A 26,877-nucleotide genomic window follows, 5' to 3' on the forward strand; every position below is an offset into this window, starting at 1 on the left:
GAAGTGTGATTGACTTGGAGTTACATTGTGTTGTTTAAGTGTTCCCTTTATTTTTTTGATATGTATATAATATGTATATATATATAAAAAAATATATATATATCAAAACATGTTCTTGACAAATTAATCCATAATAATCATATTTTTGGCTTATAACAAAAACTTTTAACAGCTCTATATGATCAATCTGCCAAGTTAGGCTGTGTGTGGTGTGTGCGCGCGCGTGTTTGCGTGCGAATTTGACAACATCAGTGATACTTAAAATATTGAAAGTAATTTATATTTATAATCTGTAACAAACAGGTTCACAATGCAAACTCTCTTTCTCTCTCTCTCACACTCTCTCTCTCTCTCTCTCTCTCTCTCACACACACACACACACACACACACATCCACTCCCTCTCCCTCACTCAGATTTGCTCTCCGCTAATGGGAGGAGCGCAAATGTCCTCTCTCTATAAGAAGTGCCGAACGTACAACAAGGGATTTTACACAGCAACTCAGGAGAAACGAAATGATCTGCCCTGGAGCCGCAGCAAAATGCTGGATGGACACCTACTCCTGGGATGGTTATCGTTCACAGTTATAGTGTACCTTTTCAACTTGCCCGGACCGACAACAGCTTATTTCGGGTAGGCACTGTATCCATCCACATGTTCATGACACTGTCATTGATTAGAGTTTATTACGAGATATCATGCGCTCTTAGAGCAACTTTGATAGAGCGGATAAATTGCTTTACTTATATTAGCATACGGTTCATTCAATTGTTTCAACTTTCGTATCGCGTAAATATGGCATACATTAATAAGAATGGCACTCACATTCATCACTGTTGATGTGTCCTCTAGTAATATCAAACGTGGTGCAAATGAATAGGTTAGGCTACTTGCTGCATGGTGTCCTTGTAGCTATATTGTGATTTGTTGCAAGTATCTGCAACATTGTTGCACAGAACTGTCAGAGACACTTGTGTAGCGGGGTAGGCTGTCACTACGGGTGGTGAGAGCAGGTAGACGTGAGATTAATTAGTCGGCATTGCAGTGGGTTTACAGACCGGTGTAATAGCTCAAGCTACCGAAAGTTTTTTGTGGGGTAATATGCTGTAGCATATCTATTTTTAGGGGGAGTAGGAGTTGGGGTTATCAACAGTAAAATAACCAATATCAGCTGTCTCTGGGCAGGTTTAGACACACAGCATGCATTTGCCTAACACATATTCACATGGATCTGACAAAACCCTTATGTAAGTGTTGTTCAACAGAAAGGTGATCCCAAAAGCGATTAGTCTTCTGACAGGTATCCTACGCTAAGCCATTGATAGGCCTATCAAGCATATTTCAATGAAAAGTAGCAGAGTATTGTGATTATTTTGTTGAAGTCGGCTCTGAAAACAGACATGGGGCAAAACGTGAGTGAAGGCTTCAGTCGCTACAGCTGGTTACAATAAAGCAATGCAGCTCACTTAACCGGTGTCTGAAACGTCTGTTCAGCTTGCATAGAAAATTCCCCGTCTAGCATAAACATCGATATAGAGACATTTCTGGCATATGTTTCGCGCTCCCACTAAGTTTAGAAACAGTTTGAAAGAATGTGTCCAGAATTTACAGTTCGTTTCCCAATCTTATGAGACACTATCATATCAAGGACAGTATTTTTTAATTTAATGAACAATTAAACAAGTTATTCCCAGGGAACGCCTTCGTTTTTCGGTGTAGCCTACTATGACCACCTCAATATATCGAGGCTACCGGCAGCCTTTGTCTTTTCTGCTGAATTTCATTCATTAGGATTCAGACTTCCTTGGAAGACCATTAACCTATAGATAGCTAAAAAAAAAGAAGCAATATCACCTTCAAATTTCTTGTGTGAAGGTTACAAGTAGCCTACAGCAGGCATGTTGTAGCTTGGATATGTTAAAACAGAAAGTTCCTTCCCAGTTGGTGGTTTATATATCACTAATCTATTCTCAGTGGCACCTGCAACCTCGCAGCAACTATGAGAGTTCAGTCATAATCTAATATTATTTTTAGGGATAATTTATTCTATCATGAACACCATATCATTCCAATCACATTCTGTATAAAATATACAGACAATAGATTGTTGATGACAGAAGTAATCACCACCACTTTGTGTTGCAAACAATAGTTCTCATGAAGTTGATTTGAGTCATTCACACAAACAAATGTGGACTCATGGCAGCACTGAAATATTATGGCTGGTTAAACTGTATTTTAATTGAACCTTTATTTAACTGGGCTTTATAACCTTTATTTAACAAATTGTAGAGTGATTAGAGTGAGTGATAACACCAGCAGTATAGTTCCAGGGGTATCAAATAAATATAAAATTGTCATATACAGAAGATAGGTGCAGTGAAATGTGTTATTTTATAGGGTCAGTGATAGTACGGCACCTCTGAAATAAATGAGGGTCTAGTGCCTTGCTCAAGAGCACATCAACAGGTTCTGCATCTTGGGTATTCGAACCAGCAACATTTTGTTTACTGCCCCAATGCTCTAACCACTAGGCTACCTGCCATCTATATTAGATAAGGGCATTGTTTAGCTGTGAACCAGTGGGGGGACGCAGGGATGGGAAGGGCCCTCCAGGACCCCTTGGACATTATGAAGCTGTAAACTGGTTTGTTAGGCCTCAGGGGCCGCTGATTTGTGTCTAACCTTCTCTCAGATCTCATATAAGGAAACCAATAAATTAGGAAGGACCGGACAAAGCGGACTAGGGTGGAAGGAAGGAATAGCGCTGTTTGGAAAGAATTACTTTTTGGATCACGATCGTGGTTTGCATTGCCAGAGGTTGTGTGATATGATAGGAGTGTCCATTTAGGTCTAATATGTCACTCCTGAAAAGGTTATGTCCCCTGACCGGTACAGTATGTTGTTAGAGGAAGTTACTATCACCATAAATCTGACATGTTATTACAGATAATAAACATAAGTAACCCTTAATATTAGGGTAACTGTCATTACTTAGTGTTCTTACTGTAGAGTTTAGATCTATGCTAGTTCAGTCTGGACTGTTATGCTGTCTTGAAAATGATACATATGAGAGTTGTTCAGCAGCCCAGTTGTATAGAAACCACATCGCTAAAAGTCACATGTGTATCAAGTGAGCTTTTGATGTATAGAGACATAGTGGTAGATCATAACCATCCAACAACATTACCATTGGCCCTCAATAACTAACCAGTTCCATGTAATAAGATTGAAGCGCAAAGGGTCATTTGGTATGAGGATGCGATGATACTATGAATGAGATGAGTGTTAGTGAATAATTTATCCCTTTAAACCAGAGAACATGAGACAAACAGATGACATAGGTGACATAGATACACAGAAAATGTTTCTGATACTGCTCCAAAGCCAAACCGACTACCCAGAAACAGGACACCACTGACACTGCCTGGTTACCCATGAATTTGCTTTGATTTGGGCATGAATGACAGACAGACAGACAGACAGACAGACAGACAGACAGACAGACAGACAGACAGACAGACAGACAGACACACACACACACACACACACACACTCACACACACACACACACACACACACACACACACACACACACACACACACACACACACACACACACACACACACACACACACACACATACCTGGGCTGTCTGACATTGAGTGGAGTATACACAGTGGCGGTTCAAGACCATTTCAACTGGGGGGGCCAAGCTGGGGCCAGTTGTACTGTTAGAGGGGCCAGTTACATTAGACGTTATTGTTGTCATATCGTTTTCTTCACTGCATTGCAGGCATTAGCAGGCAAAAGACCATGTTCCGCATTGCCACTGTCTAATAACGGATGTAAAAAAAGAACTATAGCAAACATTAGTTATGTAACAATTATTTCATACTCCACATTTAGGGGGGCCAAAATTGTTGTCACAGGGGCACTGCCCCCCCCCCCCCCAGAACTGCTAGTGAGTATACATACTAACACACACTTATTCAAATAAATATCTGCCATGAGCACGAGGACAGCACATCCTCCGGCCCACTTCCTGGGTACTGATTTACTCAAAATAGATGGTTGATGTTGCATACCCAATTTCCCGAGTGCGGTGGAGCGTAAGTGTAAAGTAAACACACCGTCTCTGTTGCCGTAGTCTGCAGCGGCAGAAGGTGGGGTGGGATTCCTAGCATGGTCAAGCACCCACTCAAATTGTCATCCTTTACCACAAGAATGTGAGCACTCATTTACTTTCCCCTGTTGAGCCTGTTGTGGCAGGTGCTGCTTCTCCCTCACAGCCCAGTATCATTAGGCTTACCATTGGGGAAGTTAGCTGCAGTTTCATTCTCATGCTTAGACAATACTGTACCTTGATGGAATATTCTTTGTTTGGTGGTATTTTCGAGAAGTGAAGGGAGTGAGATTGTTCACTTAGTTGACCCCAGCTGAAGAGTTCACCTTGAGGAGTTTCAGCAGAATGCTGTTAAAAAAGCTAACTTCATTCATTTAAATGCTACTTTTGGCCCATAGAAAGGCATTTTGTGGTCTTGTAAACTGCATTCAATGCAAGCCCTAAACTGACTCAAACAGACATTTGTTTTTATTTAGTTTACATGCTGCGGCATATACAGGAATCATACCCACAGCTACGCTACGTATGGTGAATTACCAATCACTAAGGCAAGGGTTCCCAACATTTCGTGGGGTGGGGGGGGACTTTCTTTGATTTGAGGGTTAAGTGTATTTTTTAAATGTAATTATTTGTACAATTCACAATTGTTTATACAAATATAAAACGATGCATTAATCCATAATGCTTTAGGCTAAAATGTAAAATGCCAGAGGAAGACATGACTCTGATGCACATGGGAATATCTTTGATTTATCTCTATGGCATTCAGAAGCTGATCTACGACCTTCTAAAGTCGAGGAGTAGAAGAAATTGTTATTTTCTTGGGAAGTAATCTTATACAATGTGTGACTGTCGCTATCAATTGATCTAACACTTTCTGTAAAAGATAATATGTACAATTAAATTGAGGGTTCATATAAATTATCATCATAAAACATCTTTGGTAGCGGATTAACATTTGGTGTCAACTTTATTTTCCTTATCCATGATTATTATGATTATCTATCTATTTTTTTATTTATTTAACCTTTATTTAACTAGGCGAGGCCGTTAAGAAAAACATCTTATTTACAATGACGGCCTACTCCGGCCAAACCCTAACCCGGACGCGCTGGGTCAATTGTCCGCCTCCCTATGGGACTCCCAATCACGGGCGGTTGTGATACAGCCTGGAATCAAACCAGGGTCTGTAGTGATGTCTCTAGCACTGAGATGCAGTGCCTTAGACCGCTGCGCTACTCGGGAGCCCTAAATGATTATGATCATTATCATGAAATAGCCTACCTAAAGTATTGTTAAACTACTGTATATATGTAGAATTGCAGGAAATTATCTTCAAAACAACAATTTTCCTAAGTTCCTCAAACTAACAAAATTAAACTGGTGTTGTATTTAATATAGTGTGTATGGGTGACATTTTTTAAATGTGAAAAAGGGGGCCCTGAGGAAAAAAGGTTGGGAACCCCTGCACTAAGACATCACAATGAGTGTTAATAGGGTTGTTTATTGCTTCGACAGCCTTATGTGCCCTGCCCTCAGTTCCAGCTCCCAAAGGTCATTGTTTTCAGCCATTTTATTAAGAGGAAGTCGCAATATGCCTAAAACAACGTAACAAAGCAGATTTATTTGTAGCCTTCAATATACTCACTGTGCTGCTTCTCCACAGTCTCCAGCGTTAATGTTTAGGCTTTAGCTTAGCGGGCTAACACGGTTGTGGTGGGCGGAAGACCAGGTTCAAACTCCAGTTGGTGTGTTTTCAGTGTTGTATGGAGATGAAACAAGAGGTTATAGGCTGCTCAACAGCCAGTCTCCATGTAAACACTTCCCCCTGCTCCCCTCATGTGCGTGCTGCTGCTGGTATCCCAGTGGTTTGTGTAAGATGCAGGGTGATTACCAGTCATTAAGCGTGACTGTGGGCTCAGGGCTGGCGTTGGCGTGGGGCTAGGCTGGCAGACAGTGGTGGCGGGCTTCTCATTACTGAAGCCTTAAGCACTGATTAGCCCTGACACTAGGCTAGCTCACAGGCAGGGCGCAGGCAGGGTGGGAAGCGTTCCCTGCCTGGGATAGAGGGATTTCCCAACTTCAGAGGATATCCTGTGGCTGCAGCCACACCTCAAAGGGTATCACTTTACTGTGAGCCAAGAAGATAGGATTCTCTCTCAGCGCTGGCTGCTTGGGGTTAGCTGTGATCACATGGAGTCTGGCTAGTGGTGAGATCACACCACACAAACCTGCTGGAGGCTTAGATTAAACACCCGTATGCCCTTTATGAATACAGAACGAGAGAGAGAGAGAGCTTTGTTATCTTTGTGTTTTTGTCCATCCTGGTATGTTTGGCACAGTATTCTTTCAAGCTTGTCTTATGAGTTAGAGTTTGCACTGTGTAGAGTTAGGTCTATGTCCTCCCACGAAGCATCTAGTGAAAGGAGTGCTATGCCCATAGCCACCACAGGGGGGAGCAGCATCTTTCTGGAGCCCAGGATGGGTCTCTTTCAGCACCTTTTAACCCCTTTGTGTAACCTTAGGAGAGTTGGAAATGAGATGTGAAAACAGCCAAATCTAAAGGCACCGGACACTGCGTAAGTACAAATTAGTTGTGGTCAAAATAAATGTAAAGTACAAAATGCTGACTTGTATCCACTTGCATGTCCAATGTCATTCAACTCAGCCCACTCACAGCAGGGCCTTGCTGTATTGTTCTGTAGAAATAAGAATTAATTCCACTTAATTTCTCCTTGAATAGCAGGTTAAGGCGGTCTGTCATGGAAATGGTCCCTCTACCAAATGTTGCCTGTTGGAGTGAGATTAGTTATTTTTTTGAGTTGAATCATTTGGAGGTTTACATACTCACACACACCTTTGTTGTGAAGGTTTTAGTCGATGATGTCTGCAGTGGCCTGGGTAGTGGATAATCTGGATACACACTACAGTATAATGATATGGTTATACTGTATATGTTGAAGATTACATGGCGTTATTGCATTTGGGAAGGTCTTTAAAATATGTGATGGCCCACTCACATCCGAAAGGCTTAAGGTTCTGGTATCGTCAGCATGCCGAGACGACCACAGTTAAGAAATATTGTCTTTTAAAAGGAGGGAGTGGCTCCTGCTCCTATCCAGCCTTTACCAGTCAGCTGTGTACTTCATGGCTGGGTAGTCCGCAGATATGGAACGGAAAATAATTCTCATTGGTAAGAGAAGGTATACAGAGTTAGACACATGATGTTCTTTACAGATGGGGCTCGGGACAAGGGTAATTTGCAAAACAGGAAAACCAATATAGAATCATGATGCTTTTAGTGGTCTGGGATTGATGATCTGACGTTAATTAGCAGGATTGCCATGTCATATGTTTTCCGTCCATAACCACAGGCCAATTTCCTCTTTTACCCAAGTCTGTGGGAGAACGCCTGTGTGTATGTGTGTCTGTGTGTGTGTGTGTGTGTGTGTGTGGCCCTTGTCTCCAGCCACGATGAACCAGATTGACGAATGCTTGCTTTGGATTCTGGCTTCGAAGTCATCTGTTCTACTCTTCTTACCTCATTTTCAGGTCGTGATGGGTTCAAATAGGTCGTATGCAGTTACATGCAGTCTTGCCATACAGGCAGGTAGCACAAAGCAGCACATTACCCCATGTTGTCTATGATCCATAGCTGGAATTCAAATACAAGTCCTTGAGAAATGAATCTACATGTAGAATCTAGAGTTGAGGTCAGAATCATTAAGTAAATGAATATTTTATTGGGTAATAAAGTCTCAGTGTATGATGATTCTTACCCATATGGAACACCATACGAATCTCATTATGACTAGATTGAATCCAGGTGGATGTACTTAATGTAAAGTGAGCCAAAATTACATCTTTTCCAGTTGTAACTAAGAGTTAGTACCTTGATGTTATAACCAGTGTGTAGCTACAGGAAGGTAGTTTATCAACTTGATTCATTAATGTTTCTACTTCAGACTGCAGTGCAAACAATATACTGTACCACCCTTACTGGCTTTACAGCTTGAGTATTGCATTTAGCTAATGCTGGCTTTTCAGTAGTTCTATTTGAATTCCCTGATCGAGAGAGAAGAAAGGAAACCTTGCAATCTCTCAGTAGAAACTGTAAATAACCGTTAATAATGACTAAACATAGCCAGTCTTTCAGTTGCTGATGCATGGTTGAAAACAGCTACTGTTTTTCTGATAGTGGTTTGACTTTACATGCTTGGATACCCCTTGGAAGTGAAATGCTCACTGTACAGTAAGAGTAAATAAGTAAATGTGTGTGTTACAAATCTATAATCTGCATAACCAATTAACCATTGTACAGAGTATTATCAAAAGTACACTTTTAAAATACACTGGTTCACTTTCTTTCTTACCAAATAGTGGTGGTCTGATTCTCGTGTGAGCGTGTGTGTGTGAATGGTGTGTGAATGGTGTGTGAATGTGGTGGGTGTGTATGAATGTGTGCCGTGGCTGAACGTGTTTGGTGCGTCGGTCAGTCAGTGTGCTGGTACAGGGGTGCTCTGCGCTGCTCTGTGCCATGGCGTTTGCTAGAACAGGGGAGTCATGTGGACACTGTTGTGGCGCGCCCAATCTGTGCCAGTCACACAGTGACTACAACTGAGCCGCTGACCCTAGGAGCCTTGAGTTCTCACATTGCAGTTAAACCTCTTACCAAGCTCCATGGTATCATTCCCCAACCAACCCCGTACTGTATGCATACAGTACAGACTGCTCCACGGCTACAGAGCCAATAGTTCAGATCAGGGTAGCATTTGGAATAAAAGATTTGGGAAATAAGACTAAAGACTATAGTTTAGGTTGATAATGACTCTGGTAGGGGTGTGTCCTGACTGCTGTACAGTAGGGCTATGGGCGACAGGAAGGCCAGAGCAGAGCTACGCCCTGTTGAGAATAGAGATGCATGTCCTCCTTTTGACAGCCTTAATGACACTGTTTCCATTTCACTTGGAATTTATGCCAGATATGGGGGAAAGAGTAAAAGGTTATTGGGGAGGTAAAGCTAAGATCAGCCATTGGTTGAGAGAGGAGTTATATGGCTATTGCTTCTTAAGGCCTGAGATTGATACTGTACAGTTACTGGACACATAACAGAACCTCTCTGTGCCAGAACAGACCAATATAACTTTACATTTTAGTAAGTCATTATCGTTTGAAAAATGAACCTTCCCGAATGGGGAGGATATGATGCCTAGGCTGTTAACACTACAAAGTCTTGTTCACTAAGTCATAGAGGGGGGTGAGGGAGGGATGGAGGGGATGGAGGGGATGAAGTCCCCTATCTTCAACAGCTGACCTATGCAGGATGTGACCAAGCATGATGTCATCTCTGTCCCTCTAGTCACTTTCCCAAATGGGACATGTCAGAACTGTGACTCAACTTGGGCATTATGATGCAAAGTATGATGACAACAATTACAAAGTAATGTTCATTGGTGGACTTGGTAAAGTTGTTATGAACCATGCGTAGGTCATCTCCACCTGTGCAGATCAAATGTGGACCTAAACATTTTCAATAACTTGGATACCACAGTTGGAATGTTGTTTTTTCTCTCTTTCACTCGAGCTTCAGTTCAGTCAGTAGTAGTACATAGCCTAGGCAGCAGCCTTGGATTCAGGCCAGGCCAGAGGGAGAATACCACACTGACATCCCTACTACCTCTGGCAGGGCCTGGCCCATGAGACACCAGGTGGGACGATGGCTTGGGCCCTCCAGAGGTCACACCCAGCCCAGATGTTCTTAAAAAATTCCCCCTGTTATCTTTACAATAGCCTGGCTACCATAGGGTTAGATCACATTTATACTTTTCTGAGGTGAGCATGGTAGTTTGTCCCTAACAGACAGGGGATAAGGTAAACTACCCTAGGGCTTGTATTTACAAAGAGTCTTAGAGGTCTTAGTGCTGATATAGGATTATATGGACAGGGGGCTGCTTTTTTAATATGGGACCTGGTTCTGTCTGCTTGCCTTGCTCACTTTTCACATGTCTGTCTGGCTGTCTGTCTGGCTGTCTGTCTGGTTGGATGCCATTGTTTTGGGTTACCTTTCGTAAGACAGCTGGGTGGTTTGTTTTCTCTGGGAACAGGCTTTGTTTTGAGCCAGCAGCTGGAGGGATTGGCATTCGTTTAGAGTAAATTGGCCTGTGGGGGTAGGTAGGGGTGAGGGGGGCGAGAGGAACGGGGAGAGCAGCCCCGTGAGGGGGGGAGGGAGGGATAGGAGAGGGAAAGCAGAGCGAGAGGCAGCGGGAAAGGGGGGAAGAGGAGGGGGAGAAAGGAGGGTAAGGGGGGTAGTGAGGGAGAGAGGGGAGACAGGGAAGGAGAGAGGGGAGACAGGGAGAGAGAGGGAAGACAGGGAGGGAAAGAGGGAAGACAAGGAGGGAGAGAGGGGAGACAGAGAGGGAAAGAGGGGAGACAGGGAGGGAGAGAGGAGAGACAGGGAGGGAGAGAGGGGAGAGGGAGTTGACCTTAGATACACCAGACCACAAAACCAGCAAGTTGAGACTGAATGAGAAACTGAAGTTTCAAGTTGAGACTGATTGAGAAACTTTAGTTTCAAGTTGAGACTGAATAAGAAACTGAAGTTTCAAGTTGAGACTGATTGAGAAACTTTAGTTTCAAGTTGAGACTGAATGAGAAACTGAAGTTTCAAGTTGAGACTGAATGAGAAACTGAAGTTTCAAGTTGAGACTGATGGAGAAACTGAAGTTTCAAGTGTAGACTGATTGAGAAACTTTAGTTTCAAGTTGAGACTGATGGAGAAACTTTAGTTTCTTGCTTTTCTGTTCAGGAGGGTTCAGCCAGGGTTGACTCTTGACTCTTAAAGGTGTTGACTTTAGGTAGAAACACACACACACAGACACACAAATGCTGCGCACATGCATGTGCAGGTGCGTGACACACACAAACACACACAAATGCAGACATGCAAGTATGTACAGTCACACATGCACACCCACACCTGTTGGTCAAGTGGGATGGAGATGGTGAAAGGGTACACACTAGCTGCACATTTGTCTAAGCTTCAGTAGCCTCTGTTTGATATACACTGACTATACCATACATTAATAACACCTTCCCAATATTAAGTTGCGCCCTCCCCCCCTGCAGAACAGCCTCAATATGTTGGGGGCATGGACTCTACAAGGTGTTGAAAGCGTTCCACAGGGATGCTGGCCCATGTTGACTCCAATGCTTCCACAGTTGTGTCAAGTTGGCTGGGTATGCTTTATTTAACATACAGTATATGCCCCAGTTATTTGTACTATTGTGCTCTTCATAAAACTAACTCCCACATGTGTTTATTCTACTGTCTGACATGTCAGCTTTGGTACAAAACATTCAGATTTTGATGGGGATTTTTTTATTATTTATTTATTATGCCTTGATCCGAGTATTGAGGTTCTCAAGCATAGAAATTATTAATAAAAATGTAAATATATATTGTTTTATTATGACCAGCTAACAAGGCCCCTTAATGATGTGAGGCCTGAGGTCTCTTCTGTTTAATGGTAAGTCCACCAGTGTGTGCAATCAGAATAGCCATTGGCGAAAGACAATGGGGATTGTAATACTGTAGCTTCATATTACAGCCAAGTGTAATATGTAATGTCCCAAATGCCCATTGGAACTCTAAAAACCACCAATGGTTTGCAGTCTGGAAAAGCATGGATCTGATTGGAGTAGGGGGGTCAGTTATCGTTTTTCTCACTCAGCATCACTAGATGTCAATCAAAGCCAACATAGCCTGACACATTTTACATTTACATTAACATTTTAGCAGACGCTCTTATCCAGAGCGACTTACAGTAGTGAATGCATACATTTCATTTTCATTTCATACATTTTTTTTCCTTCGTACTTGGCCCCCCGTGGGAATCGAACCCACAACCCTGGTGTTGCAAACACCATGCTCTACCAACTGAGCTACGGGGAAGACACTGTTAATGAACAATCTGGAGGTCTAAAAATCAATAGTTATGGTTGTTGTCTTACGTTCATCACTTACTCATGAAGTAGTTCACAACAGCAAGAGCAAATTTGTTACAGAGCAGTCAGTTAGTTGCACTGCAGCTCTCTGTGTCACAACATGTGTTTTTATTAGTCCCCTTTGACTGCAGATTTTGTACTAAGCTGCCTTTCTGACATACTGATGTTATGAAGTGTGAATGATTCGCCAGCATCTCGGCATGTTTGCATATGTTTGTAATGAATGAGTCATTGCATACTCATCACATACTCATTAAGATGATCAATATTAGACCAAGGGTTATGTGAAATCAAGGTTATTATCAAGCTGCCAATATTTGATTATGTTAAATGTTCCTGTACTACCCCTTCATATGTAACCCTTAATAACCCTTCATAAACCCTTCATAAACCCCAGATGAAGAGTGACATGAACAGCCATATTATAAACCAGTGCAGCAGCAGTCCACAGGGTCGTGGTAGGTACTCTGACACGAAGCCAGAAGGGTGATGACGGCAAAGTTTAGTCTGAATAAATTATTTCCTCCAGGGATCCATGGCTGTGTGGCTACACACACATACACACACATACACGCGCACACGCACACACACACACACTGCGTAATGAGTCGTTTTCACTCAGCCATCCTGTGCATTGGAAAATGTATATAAAGTAAATGTCACGGGCAATGGGGAGTGTTGACAGGTGGAGAGAAAGGCCTAAACAAACTCCACCGTTAGTCTACCCAGTGAAAGGCACAGGCAGGGAGGAAGAAGGCAAGGTAACGAGTGAGATTAGCCTTGTTTGAAGCCTCGGTCGACGATGTCTGTGTGTGAGTGAGGAGTGTATGAGTGAGTGAATGAGTGAGTGTTAGGAAAAAGCAAAGCTGAGCAAACAGCAGTAAGAATCCCACCTCACGTAGGATAATAGTGAACTTTATTATTTTTCTGTTGGTGTTATGTTCCATGTGTGTTGCTGTGCCAACACCTCAAACAGAAACAGTCTCTGAAAACAGTTCATGATAGAAAAACACAGGTCTACATGCTCTTACATTCTAATGTGTAAGACCTAAACCTAGCAGCAGTAGCTCGCTACACTGCAAACTATACCTCCTTGTTAACATATACCTTGCATTGTTACGATGTACACCCTGTAGTTTTGTTTGTTTGTTATGTTTCAGGACCATAGATATTGAGATATTGTTGTTGGGCAGCGCTTTCCATTATTCCTACTCAGAACCTGTGAACTCCTGTGTTCCTAGAAACAGAAAAATGACTTTCAGACCAAAGATCTCGCAAGATCAGTTTCTGGAGTGCTACTGAATGTGCACAATATTCTCCTTTTCAACTCCATCCTTTGTTCCTAAGAGTTCACTCTGCAGTGTGTGACACTGGGCTCTGCAGAACTCAGCATCGTCTGAGTGAGTGTGTGACATTGGGTTTCCTATAGGTCACATTATGGAGGTAAAGTGATCTTTAAACTGATCTTTAGCTAGTTTGCCTGTACGGTTTTTGGTTTCCTTCTTTGTCTAACACCTCTTCAAATGTGTTTGTTAGGCAACATGCAGCAACACAATTCAAAGTGACATGACCACCATAGTGCATGTTGAGGATAGCTCTAAGAAGTAAAATGATCCTTTCCATCAGTGTTTTAAAACCTAATATCGATAGCTTCCTCTCAGCTCCTCCTGTAGATATCAGAAATCCTTTAGAAAAGGGGGGAACTGGAATTAAAGCACATCTGTGATAGCATTTGAATGTACACTGGTCTGCCACAGAGCGGAAACATGCACAAGACGAGTCACAGTAGCTTCTTCTCGCGAGACCTGGATTGTTTCTCCATTTTCTCAAATCTCTCCTCCTATCCGCACTTTGACCCCCAGCCTTCTTGGTAACTGGATAAAAATATGCCTTCGTGTGGAAGTCAGTCACAGCTAGGCAGGCAGAGCAGTACCCCAAAGGATCAGTGTTGTCTCTTGCCTCCTGTAATGACTGTCGTAGCGAGGGGACCAAAGCACAGCGTGTTGAGTGCTCATAATGACTTTTCATTTTAACACAGAACACTAAAGAAAATAACAAAAGCGAAAACGATCAGCTCACAGTTCTGTCAGGTACTGAAGACTAAACAGAATACAACTGCCCACAACACAGGTGGGGAAAAAAAACCCTTAAGTGTGATCTCCAATTAGAGACAACGAGGACCAGCTGCCTCTAATTGGGATCATCCCCCCAAAAAACAACACAGAAATAGAAAACTAGAACTAAACATAGATATAGAAAACATAGAAAACCACAAAACACCCCCGTCACGCCCTGACCTACTCTACCATAGAAAATAACATCTTACTATGGTCAGGACATGACAGTACCCCCCCCCCCAAAGGTGCAGACTCCGAATGCTCCTAAAAAACAAAAACAAAAAAGGGATGGTAGGGTGGGTAACACCTGTTTATGGCGGCTCTCGTGCAGTCCACATAAACTTATCCTGCAGCAGAGGAGGGGGCTCCGGTTCGGGGCGTAACCCCTGCTCCACCCGCTGATCCCTCAGCTTTAGTACCACCGGACTGTGGATCATCGTCGAAGGAACTGGACTGTAGATCATCGCTGGAGGTTCTGGGCTGCAGGCCGCCACTGAAGATTCTGGGCTGCAGGCCGTCTCAGGAGGCTCCGTACTGGGGAGCGTCGCTGGAGGCTCCGGACTGGGGAGCGTCGCTGGAGGCTCCGGACTGGGGACCGTCGCTGGAGGCTCCGGACTGGGGACCGTCGCTGGACGCTCCGTACTGGGGACTGTCGCTGGAGGCCTAGTGCATGGAGCCGGGACAGGTGGCACCAGATTGGTGACACGCATTTCAGGGCGAATGCGAGGAGCAGGCAAAGGGCGTACTGGGCTGTTGAGACGTACTGGAGACCTGGTGTGTATAGCCAGTATCACTTGTTCCGGAACTTCCACACACTTCTCAGGGCGAGTACGGGGAGCTGATTCAGGTGGCACCAAACTGACGTCACGTTCCTTTGGGAAAAACTTGTGCGTCCTCCACCAACTCAACAACTCTCCCATTTGTCCTTTCTCCAAATTTTCTCTCTTCTGTTTTGGAGCAGTGGCTTCTTCTTTGCTGAGCGGCCTTTTAGGTTATGTTGACATAGGACTCGTTTTACTGTGGATACAGATACTTTTGTACCTGTTTCCTCCAGCATCTTCACAAGGTCCTTTGCTGTTGTTCTGGGATTGATATGCACTTTTCGCACCAAAGTACGTTCATCTCTAGGAGACAGAACGCGTCTCCTTCCTGAGCGGTATGATGGCTGCGTGGTCCCATGGTGTTTATACTTGTGTACTATTGTTTGTACAGATGAACGTGGTACCTTCAAGTGTTTGGAAATTGCTCCCAAGGATGAACCAGACTTGTGGAGGTCCACAATTTTTTTCTGAGGTATTGGTTGATTTCTTTTGATTTTCCCATGATGTCAAGCAGAAGCACTGAGTTTGAAGGTAGGCCTTGAAATAAATCCACAGGTACACCTCCAATTGACTCAAATTATGTCAATTAGCCTATCAGAAGCTTCTAAAGCCATGACATCATTTTCTGGAATTTTCCAAGCTGTTTAAAGGCACAGTCAACTTAGTGTATGTACACTTCTGACCCCCTGGAATTGTGATACAATGAATTATAAGTGAAATAATCTGTCTGTAAACAATTGTTGGAAAAATTACTTGTGTCATGCACACAGTAGATGTCCTAACCGACTTGCCAAAACCATAGTTTGTTAACAATAAATTTGTGGAGTGGTTGAAAACTAATTTTAATGACTCCAACAAAAGTGTATGTAAAATTCCGACTTCAACTGTATATCATCGGGCTTGTTGAGTGATGGCTGGAGTTTACATTCTCTTGGCTCTCCTGATGGTATGTAGAAATTAATTAAGCAGGTACTCTAAATGGTGTTGCCATCATTCAAATATTGAGCCACAGCCCACTGCAGAAGTGTTGTGGAAATGTTGTCAATGTTCCCATTTATCAACAGGTACATTTTGCTCTTGAGTTATTTATTTTCTCCTCACTGTGTTGTAGACGTACAGTAGTGGATAGACATAATATCAGAATGAATAACAATTCAGATGAATAAAGATAGCATTTGTATGTTTGGAGTATCTCTATACGTACACTACATAATGAGGCACAGTCAGGCCAGACTATCCTACTAAGCTCTTTTACTCCCTAAAGGAGAACAATTTCTGTCAAGACACAGCTTGTAAGGTTTCCATTAGAAAAATTCATAGTTGTCAGACAAGTTAGGAAAGGCAAACATGTTTTGAAAAAAAAGAGATAGGAGCTATTTGACCTGATCTGAATACACAAATCGCAAAACCTGCCCTTTACCCCACTAGACTGTTGAGATCATGTTCTTCATATGGGGCATGCCATGTACATAGTAGGTTATGAAAGCACTGTATAGTATTCCATAGAAAATGTGTAATAACATGCTAATAACGAAAGCTAACATAGGCTTAACATAATAGGTTATTGGTATGTAGTATGACTATGTGGCCATATTTGTCATGGTTTTAGACTCCAGGGGAAACACTTCACAATCAGTTATTTTCAGTTTTGAAAGATTTCTCTCTCTGTGTGAAACATGACCTCTGTGACTTCTTCATTGAGGCCGTTAGGCTCTGAATGGTGACAGAAGACAAATGAGGTCATAAAGTGACCACGTAGCACCATTGACTGAAGGAGTACACAGAGAAGTACACAGATGGCAGAAGTACCCAGTAACTCTCTAAGAGATACAGACTGTGAATCAATCAGTGTTCACATTCGCTGCAACACGGTCTATGCCTGGGACATCTGGAAGGAATCTCTATGGCCGTGACTTTGGTTAATAGTTGTACCCAAATGACTCATGGGCTGGAAATTGAATTGAATAGGTTTCTGGTTCATTGGCATCAGGAACACACTAGCTAAATGCTAATAGTGGCTGACTGGCTGGCTGGCTGGCAGTGTCTTGCTCACTCTCGCTCTCATTAGCTTGTGTCCTACTCTTACAGACCAGGACTGAATCTTTCCTCACTGAAGAGTTACTGTACGGTTCACTTGTCATAGTTACTCATTAGACTAGCTATTGTTTCCTGTTCTGCCCATGTGACTGGTGATGTCTGCATAGGACTCTCATTGTGCATGGTGCAATCGGTTCATTGTTTTGTGAATGATATCAGAACTGTGTCATCCAAATCTGACACACCAGATTCACTTGAACATGACAAGGTAACTAAAATAGGATCCTCTCCTCAGCTTTCTGTCTGGTGACATGCTAAACCCATTAGATCAAATTAACCTCTGCTGTTTTATTGAGATTGATGGAAGGGAAGTTCACTCAAGGCCCATTGCTAAATGCCAACATTTTGATGGCAGAGGCTAGAGACAGGTCACCGTATGGCACTGAGCAGAGCACTGAAGTTATATTGAGGAGACAAGAAGAAAAACAACCTCTCCTTGTCACCTCCAGAGTAAATCTAATATGTTTATCCCTTGTTGATGGCTGTTGTCAGGACAACCCCAGATTCTTGTCAAATATAGCAGGTGTCAATATTAGCAGGGAAACATTGACATTGTAAAGGCATTAAACTCTTTCAGTAATGGCATATTATGTGCCTGGGTCCGTTGTAGGAGTCTGTTTGTGAATTCTTCTGTAAATCCATTTATTTTTCTCTTTCACTTTAACGGTGTAAAAGTGGCCCTGAAATTGCACATAATGAACATCTACCCTGCCAATCCTGTCAGATGGTGTGACCAACATGGTCACAGACTGACAGTCATGTCCCCTGCGTCTGTTTGTGAAAGTAATGCTCTGCTTTGCCTATCCGTCACAACCTCAGAACGCTGGTCAGTCAGGGAGGGTTTTGCCAGCTATGCGGCAGACCCCGGGCTAGCTTGTGTGTTTTATATACGCTTCCTTTAAATAAACTGACGAAAGGAGTGCAACTCTACCACATGTTCTCCTATACCGTGTTTAGAAACTAAGCTAAGCCTCATTATATTTCAAATGAATTGCAGCTTTAGGGTCATGAATACTGGAAGTTTGTATGAGGATTCTATAATGAGGCTGTAAAGCCTGCTGTGTGATCATGTTTAAATCTATACACCGCTGGTTGCTGTGAGTGACAGTCATTAGTCCCTGGGATATGATAGGTCTCCATTGGTTGGCTACTGTTTAGCATGCCTGTGGTGTGATGGTCAAATTGACTGTGTGGGACCATTGTTTTAAATCTGTCATATCATGTCCTTTAATCACTCTGTATCAATCTAGCTAGCTAGCCAGCAATGTTATGACTAGCGACCTTATTGGTAGCTACCCTGAAAAAGAGAAATCAGCACAGAGCGTACCTTCAGCTGCTGAGAATGTGCTATATACACAGACATGGTGAATGTTGATCTCAATCTCCAGAAAACGTTGCATTCCCCAGAACATTAACCATTGTACTCAAATGCAACCTTCAAAAAATGGCAGCCGAATTCCCTCGAACATTAACCAGCTCTGACTTAGACCATAAAGGTCAGCCTTCTATATCTGGGACTTAGCATACTATTTTCTTGACATTTCCAGTCCACAGTACTGACTGAGTGTTCCATAGTTGATTTTTCATTCTCCGAACCCTCCTAATGGTGTGTTACAGTACAACATCTCCCTCTCGTCCCCCAGATTGACAGGTAATGCCTGGAATAATCTTGAGGAAGGCCCTTGGGTCAAAGCGTTGCTAGTAGGAGCACAGCACTGGCAGTATCTAATGGGTATCTCTCTCTGTCTCCCCAGACTGACAGGTAATGAACCCCTGTCCATCCTACCGCTGAGCTCCCAACCCGAGGAGAACGTGGGCAGGGCCCACTACAAGCTGTGCGACCGGCTCAAACTGGAGAAAAAGCAGAGGCGGATGTGTCGACGAGACCCGGGCGTGGCCGAGACCCTCATGGAGGCCATCAGCATGAGCGCCCTGGAGTGTCAGTACCAGTTCCGCTTCGAGAGGTGGAACTGCTCTTTAGAGGGCCGCTACAGAGCCAACATTTTAAAGAGAGGTAGGGAAAGAAAAGCTTCTCAACTTCATATATCAGTATACATGTAATATGTTCTGAGTTAGACTTTTTCAGCATGCAGATAACTCATTTCTGATGTTCATGGGTGGAGGGGGAGAGACATTTTTGCAATTTCTGCTGCCATCATTGAATGGTATAACATTGAATAGCCATAGTAGATAGTACAGTAGAGTGTTGTAGGTTATTTTTTAATGTGATGTCAACTTTCAATGGCTTATTTTGAGCGTCCAGACACTGGTAGCTTATAACTGATATCTGATTCTTCCTCTTGCTCCACATCTCTCTCCAGGTTTTAAGGAGACAGCCTTCCTGTATGCCGTCTCCTCAGCAGGCTTGACTCACGCCATGGCCAAGGCGTGTAGCGCCGGGCGGATGGAGCGTTGCACCTGTGATGAAGCACCAGACCTGGAGAACCGCAAGGCCTGGCAGTGGGGCGGCTGTGGAGACAACCTGAAGTACAGCAACAAGTTTGTCAAGGACTTCCTGGGCAAACGCTCCAACAAGGACCTGCGTGCCCGCGTGGACATGCACAACACTAACGTGGGCATGAAGGTGAGTGTAGAGTGGAGCCGTGTTGATTGATGCAGTGCATTTGATATTGTTGATTCGTGTGATGGGACCACAACTCACAACTCGTCACAACTGTTGCTGTAAAAAGGACTATATGAATATTTGATGGTTGATTGACTGATTGACAGATTGATTGAATGATTTAGTTATTGATTGATTGATAGTGGAGTTTGATATATCTAGGCCTTGTAGGGCTACTGAATGCGTTGCCCTCTCTTGAGATAGTTGAGTTCTATGGTCGTATTCTAGGTGAATATATTCTCCTACATACACATCTCTACATATATAATGTTGGGTTGTTAAATTATTGTTCTCTAAGTTGACATCAGTCTAAAGACACATCAAAATGACCAGAACCAGTGAAAATGACCAGATAGGAATTTAATGTGACCACGAGAGGAATAACAATGAAAGAGTTCTTATGACTACATTCCAGTGGTCGACAGAGAATCGTTTACCCACATGCTGTGGTTATTAAACATATACTATAGATTCTAAAGCACCCACTTAATAGGAAGATAAAAGGCCAGCCTAAATCACTTAAATTGACTGCTAAATTCAGTCAAATAAGAGACCTCTCGTTTATCAACCTTTGGTTCTCCCTCTCAAATTAGAGAGATAATAGCCTTCGTTTGTGCCTTGGCGAGAGTAGACAATTGTTTTTGGTGAGGGAATGAGGATTTGGTTTTTCAGCTTGGATGTGATTTTAATAGTAAAATCAAAAAGAAGAGAGAATGGTCTTAAATTGTCAAGCCAAAGCAAAGTCAAGGTCCTGGCATCAGCTAGCTTTACTCAGATTTTCTCATATTGTGGCCATTTTCATTTTAGTATGAATATAAATTATAGCAGAAGCACACTTCCCCAATTGTTAGCAGACAGAAAGCTCTCCCCGAAGACCCATGGTGTGCTCTTCCTCTTCAACTTAGCTCTCCAAATCCATTCTCTCAGGATATTTGATTTGTGATAAAAGATTTACAACGCTGTTTTCGTTCAGGTTTTTTCTTATTTGCACATGTAGTGAGGTGTACCACGTCCCATATGGAGCACAAACCTTGGAATGTGCTAGGCTATGCATCCCTAGAACAGTTTAAAGCTGACATCTCAAATGTTCCTGAACTGAACTGCAAGTGTGGCGAATATGCACCACGTCTTTCTTATCCCCCAAGCTGTTTCCCAGTGTGTGAGAACAGAACCGGAGAGAAACTGTCTGTCCAGTCCAAGCCTCCTTTGGAGAATATGCATTGTGGATTTTCACACAACTTTTTTATGTTGTGGTCAGTTGATGCTGACTGAGCTGTACACAAGTGAACCATTGCCTGCCACAGAGAGTTCAAGCAATGTCGCAACGTGTACTATATACTGTTGTGCTGTATTTGACCAAGCAACAACCCTTTCACCCCTGATAATGTTAGTTTGTCGAACATTAACGGTCAGAAGTGGTCTCTCAAGTTGAACTGAGTCCATATTCCATGCCATCTGTTGAATAGATCCCATTATATGCATTTTGAGAAATCTTCAGGCCTCAACATATTTGACGTAAAATAGATTTGTTTAGCTTTCCACGTGCTGGTCTAACTGCAGTATTATGAAGTTGGCCTGGTGAAAGAGATGGACCTGTCTCCCACATACCTTAAAACAACCCAATAACAGGGGCCAGGGTCTGGGTATCCTGTCTCCTTCTTTCCCATGGCTGTGGAATTCAAGGGATCTTTTCTTCAGAAAAAGTACCTCAGCTATGTCCTCCACTTACTACTAGTAATAACCATGATGACTTTAATCAAACTCGATTACCCAACATTATCATAACAGTATGTATCGTCACTCCCACCCACAAAGATTCTCTTTTAAATGATTGCTTATAGTGTACCACATGTTTTGGTCTTTGGTCGGGAAGTGACGTCAGTCTGACAATGTTGTCATGTAAATTGTTATTATGTTAATGACAGTTTATCACCAATAAGTAGAGCCTCTAGATAATCTAACTCTATGGTGGGAGTATCAGCAGAAAATATCATTATGGCCTCGGTGCTCATCATATTTTAATACATTGATGTCCCGTGTATGATATGAGTAAAGTCTTCATATTGGAGGTTATTAATTATGATATTAGGACGTATTACAAAGACCCATTGTGCTGCAGAAATTACAGGGGAGTGTCTAGGTAGTTTTCTTCTTCTTTAAAACCTTGCTTACTATACAAAGTATAAAGTCGGTCAAAGTTGATATTATGCAGTTCTCAGGCTGTGCCTTTGATCCCCTGTGGTGGCTGACTGTCTGTATGTTCCTCTCCTCTCCCACCACCAGGTGATCAAAGCCGGGGTAGAGACTACCTGCAAATGCCATGGCGTTTCAGGCTCCTGCACCGTCCAGACATGCTGGAGACAGCTCTCGCCTTTCCATGAGATTGGCAAGCAGCTGAAACAGCGCTACGAGACCTCTCTGAAGGTGGGCAGCTCCACCAACGAGGCCACGGGGGAGGGGGAAATCTCTCAGGCCCGGGCCCAGCAGCAGCAGCCCCCACCAGGCCCCAGCAATGACCCAATCCCACGCACCATGGACCTGCTCCACATCGAGGACTCGCCTAGCTTCTGCCGGCCCAGCAAGTACTCGCCAGGCACCTCGGCCAGAAAGTGCTACAAGGACAAGAACTGCGACGCCATCTGCTGCGGCAGGGGCCACAATACCCAGAGCCGCGTTGTGACCCGGCCATGCCAGTGTCAGGTGCGCTGGTGCTGCTACGTCGAATGCAAGCAGTGCACACAGAGAGAGGAGGTCTACACCTGTAAAGGGTAGCCCAGTCTTAGAGGAGAGAGCAAGACAATGGAGTTGGAGGACCTTTATAAGCACTTTGAGGGATTTTCTGTTGTGTGCATTTGGTTCTAATGCCCTGTGGCCCCAGCCAATTGGGGTTGGGGTTGCAGCAGGAGATTGGCCTTGTCTGACAACCGGGTCAACACGTGTCTCATGCTTTCTGGTTGCAGAGTTAGAGCCTTGGATAAAGGCTACCTTGCCTATTCAACATCCAGTCAGATGTGTCAGTGAGAAAACGCAGCACTTGGCAGCTGTCTCCGGCTAACTTGCTGTTAATGAGGATCCAATAGAATGACCGTAATGGTAAAAGACTGGCTTTTGGGCCTTGCCCAATGTAGAAATGTGTGTGTTGGCGGCGAGTGAGGGTGCAGGGGAGTCAAATGACAACTCATATGGCAATCATGGCAACCATATTCTGAAACTGTTAAGAACACAGGGTGTAAGATTTATTATACGCACACATATTTACACTCACACACCAATGTGTGTATGCATATGTATGTAAATAAATTAAATTGTATTATAATGATATTATATACACTTGCCACTTCTCTGAATATGTTTAAACAAACCACTAACTACACAAATGTATTGTTGTTTGTGTGTTCTCGCTCTCTTTTGCTTTATAATTTGTTTTGACAAGGCCCTTTGGAAAGCAGCACGTGTGTCCTTTGTGTCTCTCTGTGGATCATTTATGGACCCTTTGGGACTACTCCTTCCCGAGGAGAGAAAATACGCTCATTTGTCTTTGATTCTTTTACACTAGAGTGAAATTGTTGGTGAATACATGTACAGAAATGTCATTTTTTTTTGCCAGTAATTTTAGGCTACTCTTGGGCGAACTCAACTAATGTTCAGGGAATAACTGAAACCACTATACTTATTTGGAAAGAGTAAAAAGAAAAACTGATAACCTGCATGTAATCGAAAGTTCAATGAGAGAATGGCCTTGCTTTTCTGAGTCTAGTGTCTATTACTGTCACCGTGACAACAGGAGACCGACCACCTGACCAGTAGAGAATGCATCTTCCAATCAGCTGATTAATGCTCTAAGTAATAGCAACCCAACTATGTCACCTTGCTTCTTGGTACTTAGTTAGCACTCTGTTTAAAAAGGAATAGCCAATCTTGCTAGTAATACTACTATAAAGTAAAGAAAACAGCAAACTATGGGGTACAGGAGAAATGTAACCCCTATTTCTATACATACACTCTCATATCCTTCCTTCCTCTCTCTAGAGTGCACCATTTGATTGACAAGGATAAATGGTTGAGGTTGAAAATGAACAGTATGATGCTATGGAAACTAAAATCCATCTTGACATGTCTGCAAAATGGCTTCAAAATTAACACCCTGAGGCAAATACGGTCTTTTAGAGATAGTCCTGCTGAAGCTTAAGGTGTATTATGGTGACAAAATGTGTTGGCGACAACAAAGCAAATGTATTCTCTAGCTGTAGCCTATGCATTGTCTATCCATTGTTTGGAGCATAGCTAACAGAACTCCATGACTGGAAAGGTACAATCTCCTTTTGTGTTGTTTTGACAGTAATGTTCTTTAAGGCAGGTTACCATTATGTTGTACAGTAAGATGTGTATGACTAACATTTAATATTGGATGTTTGAAGTTTAAAATGACTGGTGGCAAAGGCAGAGCCAACCCTGTAAACAGCTACAATAACTCGTGAAATGCAAAGTCATCTTTAGATTCCCTTTAGGTATACAGTCTTTGCCTTGTTTTAAGTGGGTGAGAATGAACTACTGAGTGAGGAACCCAACATTGTAAGATAGCCCCATTCACGCACTGAAGCCACAGAAGCCCTTTATCATTTCCCTTTAAAGTATTTAAAGACCTTGTATTTATGAATATATACAGTGCAGATGTTTTTGTTTATTGTAAAAAGCAGTGGTTTATTCTCCTGTGGTATAGAGACAAGAATGAGGCACATGGTAAAATCTCACAGGCAATTAAAGAGGAAGTTGGTAGCAATAAGGAGGTTAGGACCAAGACATTTGATGCAGGGAAGGCAAGTAGTAAAATATAAAATATAAGGCTAAACCATGAATATGGAGTACATTGCTGCTGTAAACTTTTGATTGTAAGTGATCATCAGTAAGTGAAAAACAAGTGCCAAACGAGTACCAACATTAGTAAATAGCATGCCAATACCCTCGAAAATAGCTTTGGCCACCGACTATGTTAAATAGACTACAGTTCGCCTACAGTTTTAAACCAGTGATGCTCACAGGGTTTATATCTGATTTGACCCACCATGCTTCATCCAGAAAAAGCAGCATGCTCTCAGAAGGGAGTCTAGCCTAACGAAGGTTGGTTGGTTCATCCTCTAGAGCTGAATTCCAAACATTTTGAAAATGAGGAGACATGCCAAATATAGAATGGTCAAAATATATACATAGAACTTTGCACGCTACATGGAAACCATAATGGCTATGCTGAAAGCCTGAGCATAAATGCCTGCTTCCCACAGCTTCCACACTCCCCTGCCCAAGACTGTGGTTCTCTACAGTGGTCATTTATTGAATGGATACAAATGGTCAACAGAGTCATGGAGAGAGGAATACAGTATGCACATTGCATGTATTTTGTATGTTTTATATTCTACGTTTTTCAAGACAAAGGACGGCATGATACAATGGTTGTTCTTCAATGTCATTGTCTTAGTCCTTCATATTCTATTTTTGAACTCATAGCTCTGCACTACGTAGTTGTCAGAGGATCATGTATAAAAATCTATTTTGTAGGAAAAATGAAAATAAAAGAAAGATAAATTATTTTAAAATATATTATGAGTATGTGTTCAATGTAAATAACATTAAGTCAAAACTGATTTTATTTACTTGTATTTTTTACTCAGTTTATTTTCTTGAGGCTTGTATGGGGTTTTGGCTTCTTTGCGGTGGAGGCTTCAAGAGACAGTGAATACTGTAAAGTCAGCATTATTGTTCTTAAAGATAACTATAACATTTGCCGTTCCTAAGCACAAAACAAATCCTAACAAATTTAGTAACTCAACAATTCTCTTCCCTTTTTCAACTGTTTTATATACAGTACAACACATTGAAAGGCAACTCTAAAGGCTATTAAATGGATCATAATCAGCTGTTTTATGTAATTGACATTGCACGATACTACACAAGTATTTTTGTAGCATCCCGATTTGTAGCATAACCCATTTGTTTGAGCGGTTGGTGAGGGGTATATGGGTTCTGTCTGTACCCAGTAACATAGCCATCTGCACAGATAAACACACTGACCAAACACAAAGTACTATTGGTGCGAACTCATTCAACCTTTGGTATACTCTGATGGTCTTGGAAAGGATCACAACAAATGATATTTTAGAGAGTCACAATCACCATGTACATTTTTGTTAGGATTTGTGCTGTGCTTGCTAATAACAAAACACACATGTATTACCCTTTGTGATAATACTATACCAACAAAGCTTTGTCCATGTTCACTTATTCATGTCTTATGGGAACGTAAATGATTTTCCTCTACCTCATGTGTATAGCTTGTAGGTATAAACAGATCACGAATGACTGGTAAGAATGTATTTAAGTTATTTAACATCTTTGTAAAAACAAAGGCAAGAAAATCTGAAATAATAAATTAATTTTTAAATTATTTTAATGTTTGGTCTCATTCATACCCAGTGGTTATTTAGCTATTGCTAATTGGAGCTTGGTCCGAGTCTAAGTAAGCAAACAGTAAATGTTCTACAACACTATTAATCCATATTTCTTTCTCCCCATAACTCAAAGCAACTTTTTGTATGTATTTGTTTTATTTTATTTAACCAGGCAAGTCAATTAAGAACAAATTCTTATTTACAATGACGGCCTGGCAAAAGGCTTCCTGTGGGGACGGGGGCTGGGATAAAAAACAATGTAAGACAAAACAGACAACACAGACAGAAGACACTGGCAACAGCACAAATACAACAGCAACCAAACAGTGGATGTGTGTGTGTGTGTGTGTGTGTGTGTGTGTGTGTGTGTGTGTGTGTGTGTGTGTGTGTGTGTGTGTGTGTGTGTGTGTGTGTGTGTGTGTGTGTGTGTGTGTCGGCATGTGCAATGGTATAAAGTACTTAAGTAAAAATACTTTAAAGTACTACTTAAGTACTTTTTGGGGGTATCTGTACTTTACTATTTATATTTTTTACTTTTACTCCACTATATTCCTAAAGAAAATAATGTACTTTTTACTCCTTGCATTTTCCCTGACACCCAAAAGTACTTGTTACATTTTGAATGCTTAGCAAGACAGGAACATTGT

General features: G+C 42.3%; 1 protein-coding gene across 1 annotated transcript; it reads left to right on the top strand.

The window, feature by feature from the left end:
* Window positions 1-404: 404 nt before the first annotated feature.
* Window positions 405-26,226, top strand: wnt9a (wingless-type MMTV integration site family, member 9A). The gene is made up of 4 exons (XM_029705255.1): window positions 405-632; window positions 18,919-19,178; window positions 19,486-19,748; window positions 22,071-26,226. Exons 1-4 carry the CDS (start codon window positions 430-432, stop codon window positions 22,557-22,559), a joined length of 1,215 nt encoding a protein of 404 aa, XP_029561115.1. The 5' UTR covers window positions 405-429; the 3' UTR covers window positions 22,560-26,226.
* The last annotated feature ends 651 nt before the right edge of the window (window positions 26,227-26,877 follow it).

This window comes from Salmo trutta, chromosome 21 (assembly GCF_901001165.1).
Source record: "Salmo trutta chromosome 21, fSalTru1.1, whole genome shotgun sequence".
NCBI classification, from domain to species: Eukaryota; Metazoa; Chordata; class Actinopteri; order Salmoniformes; family Salmonidae; genus Salmo; species Salmo trutta.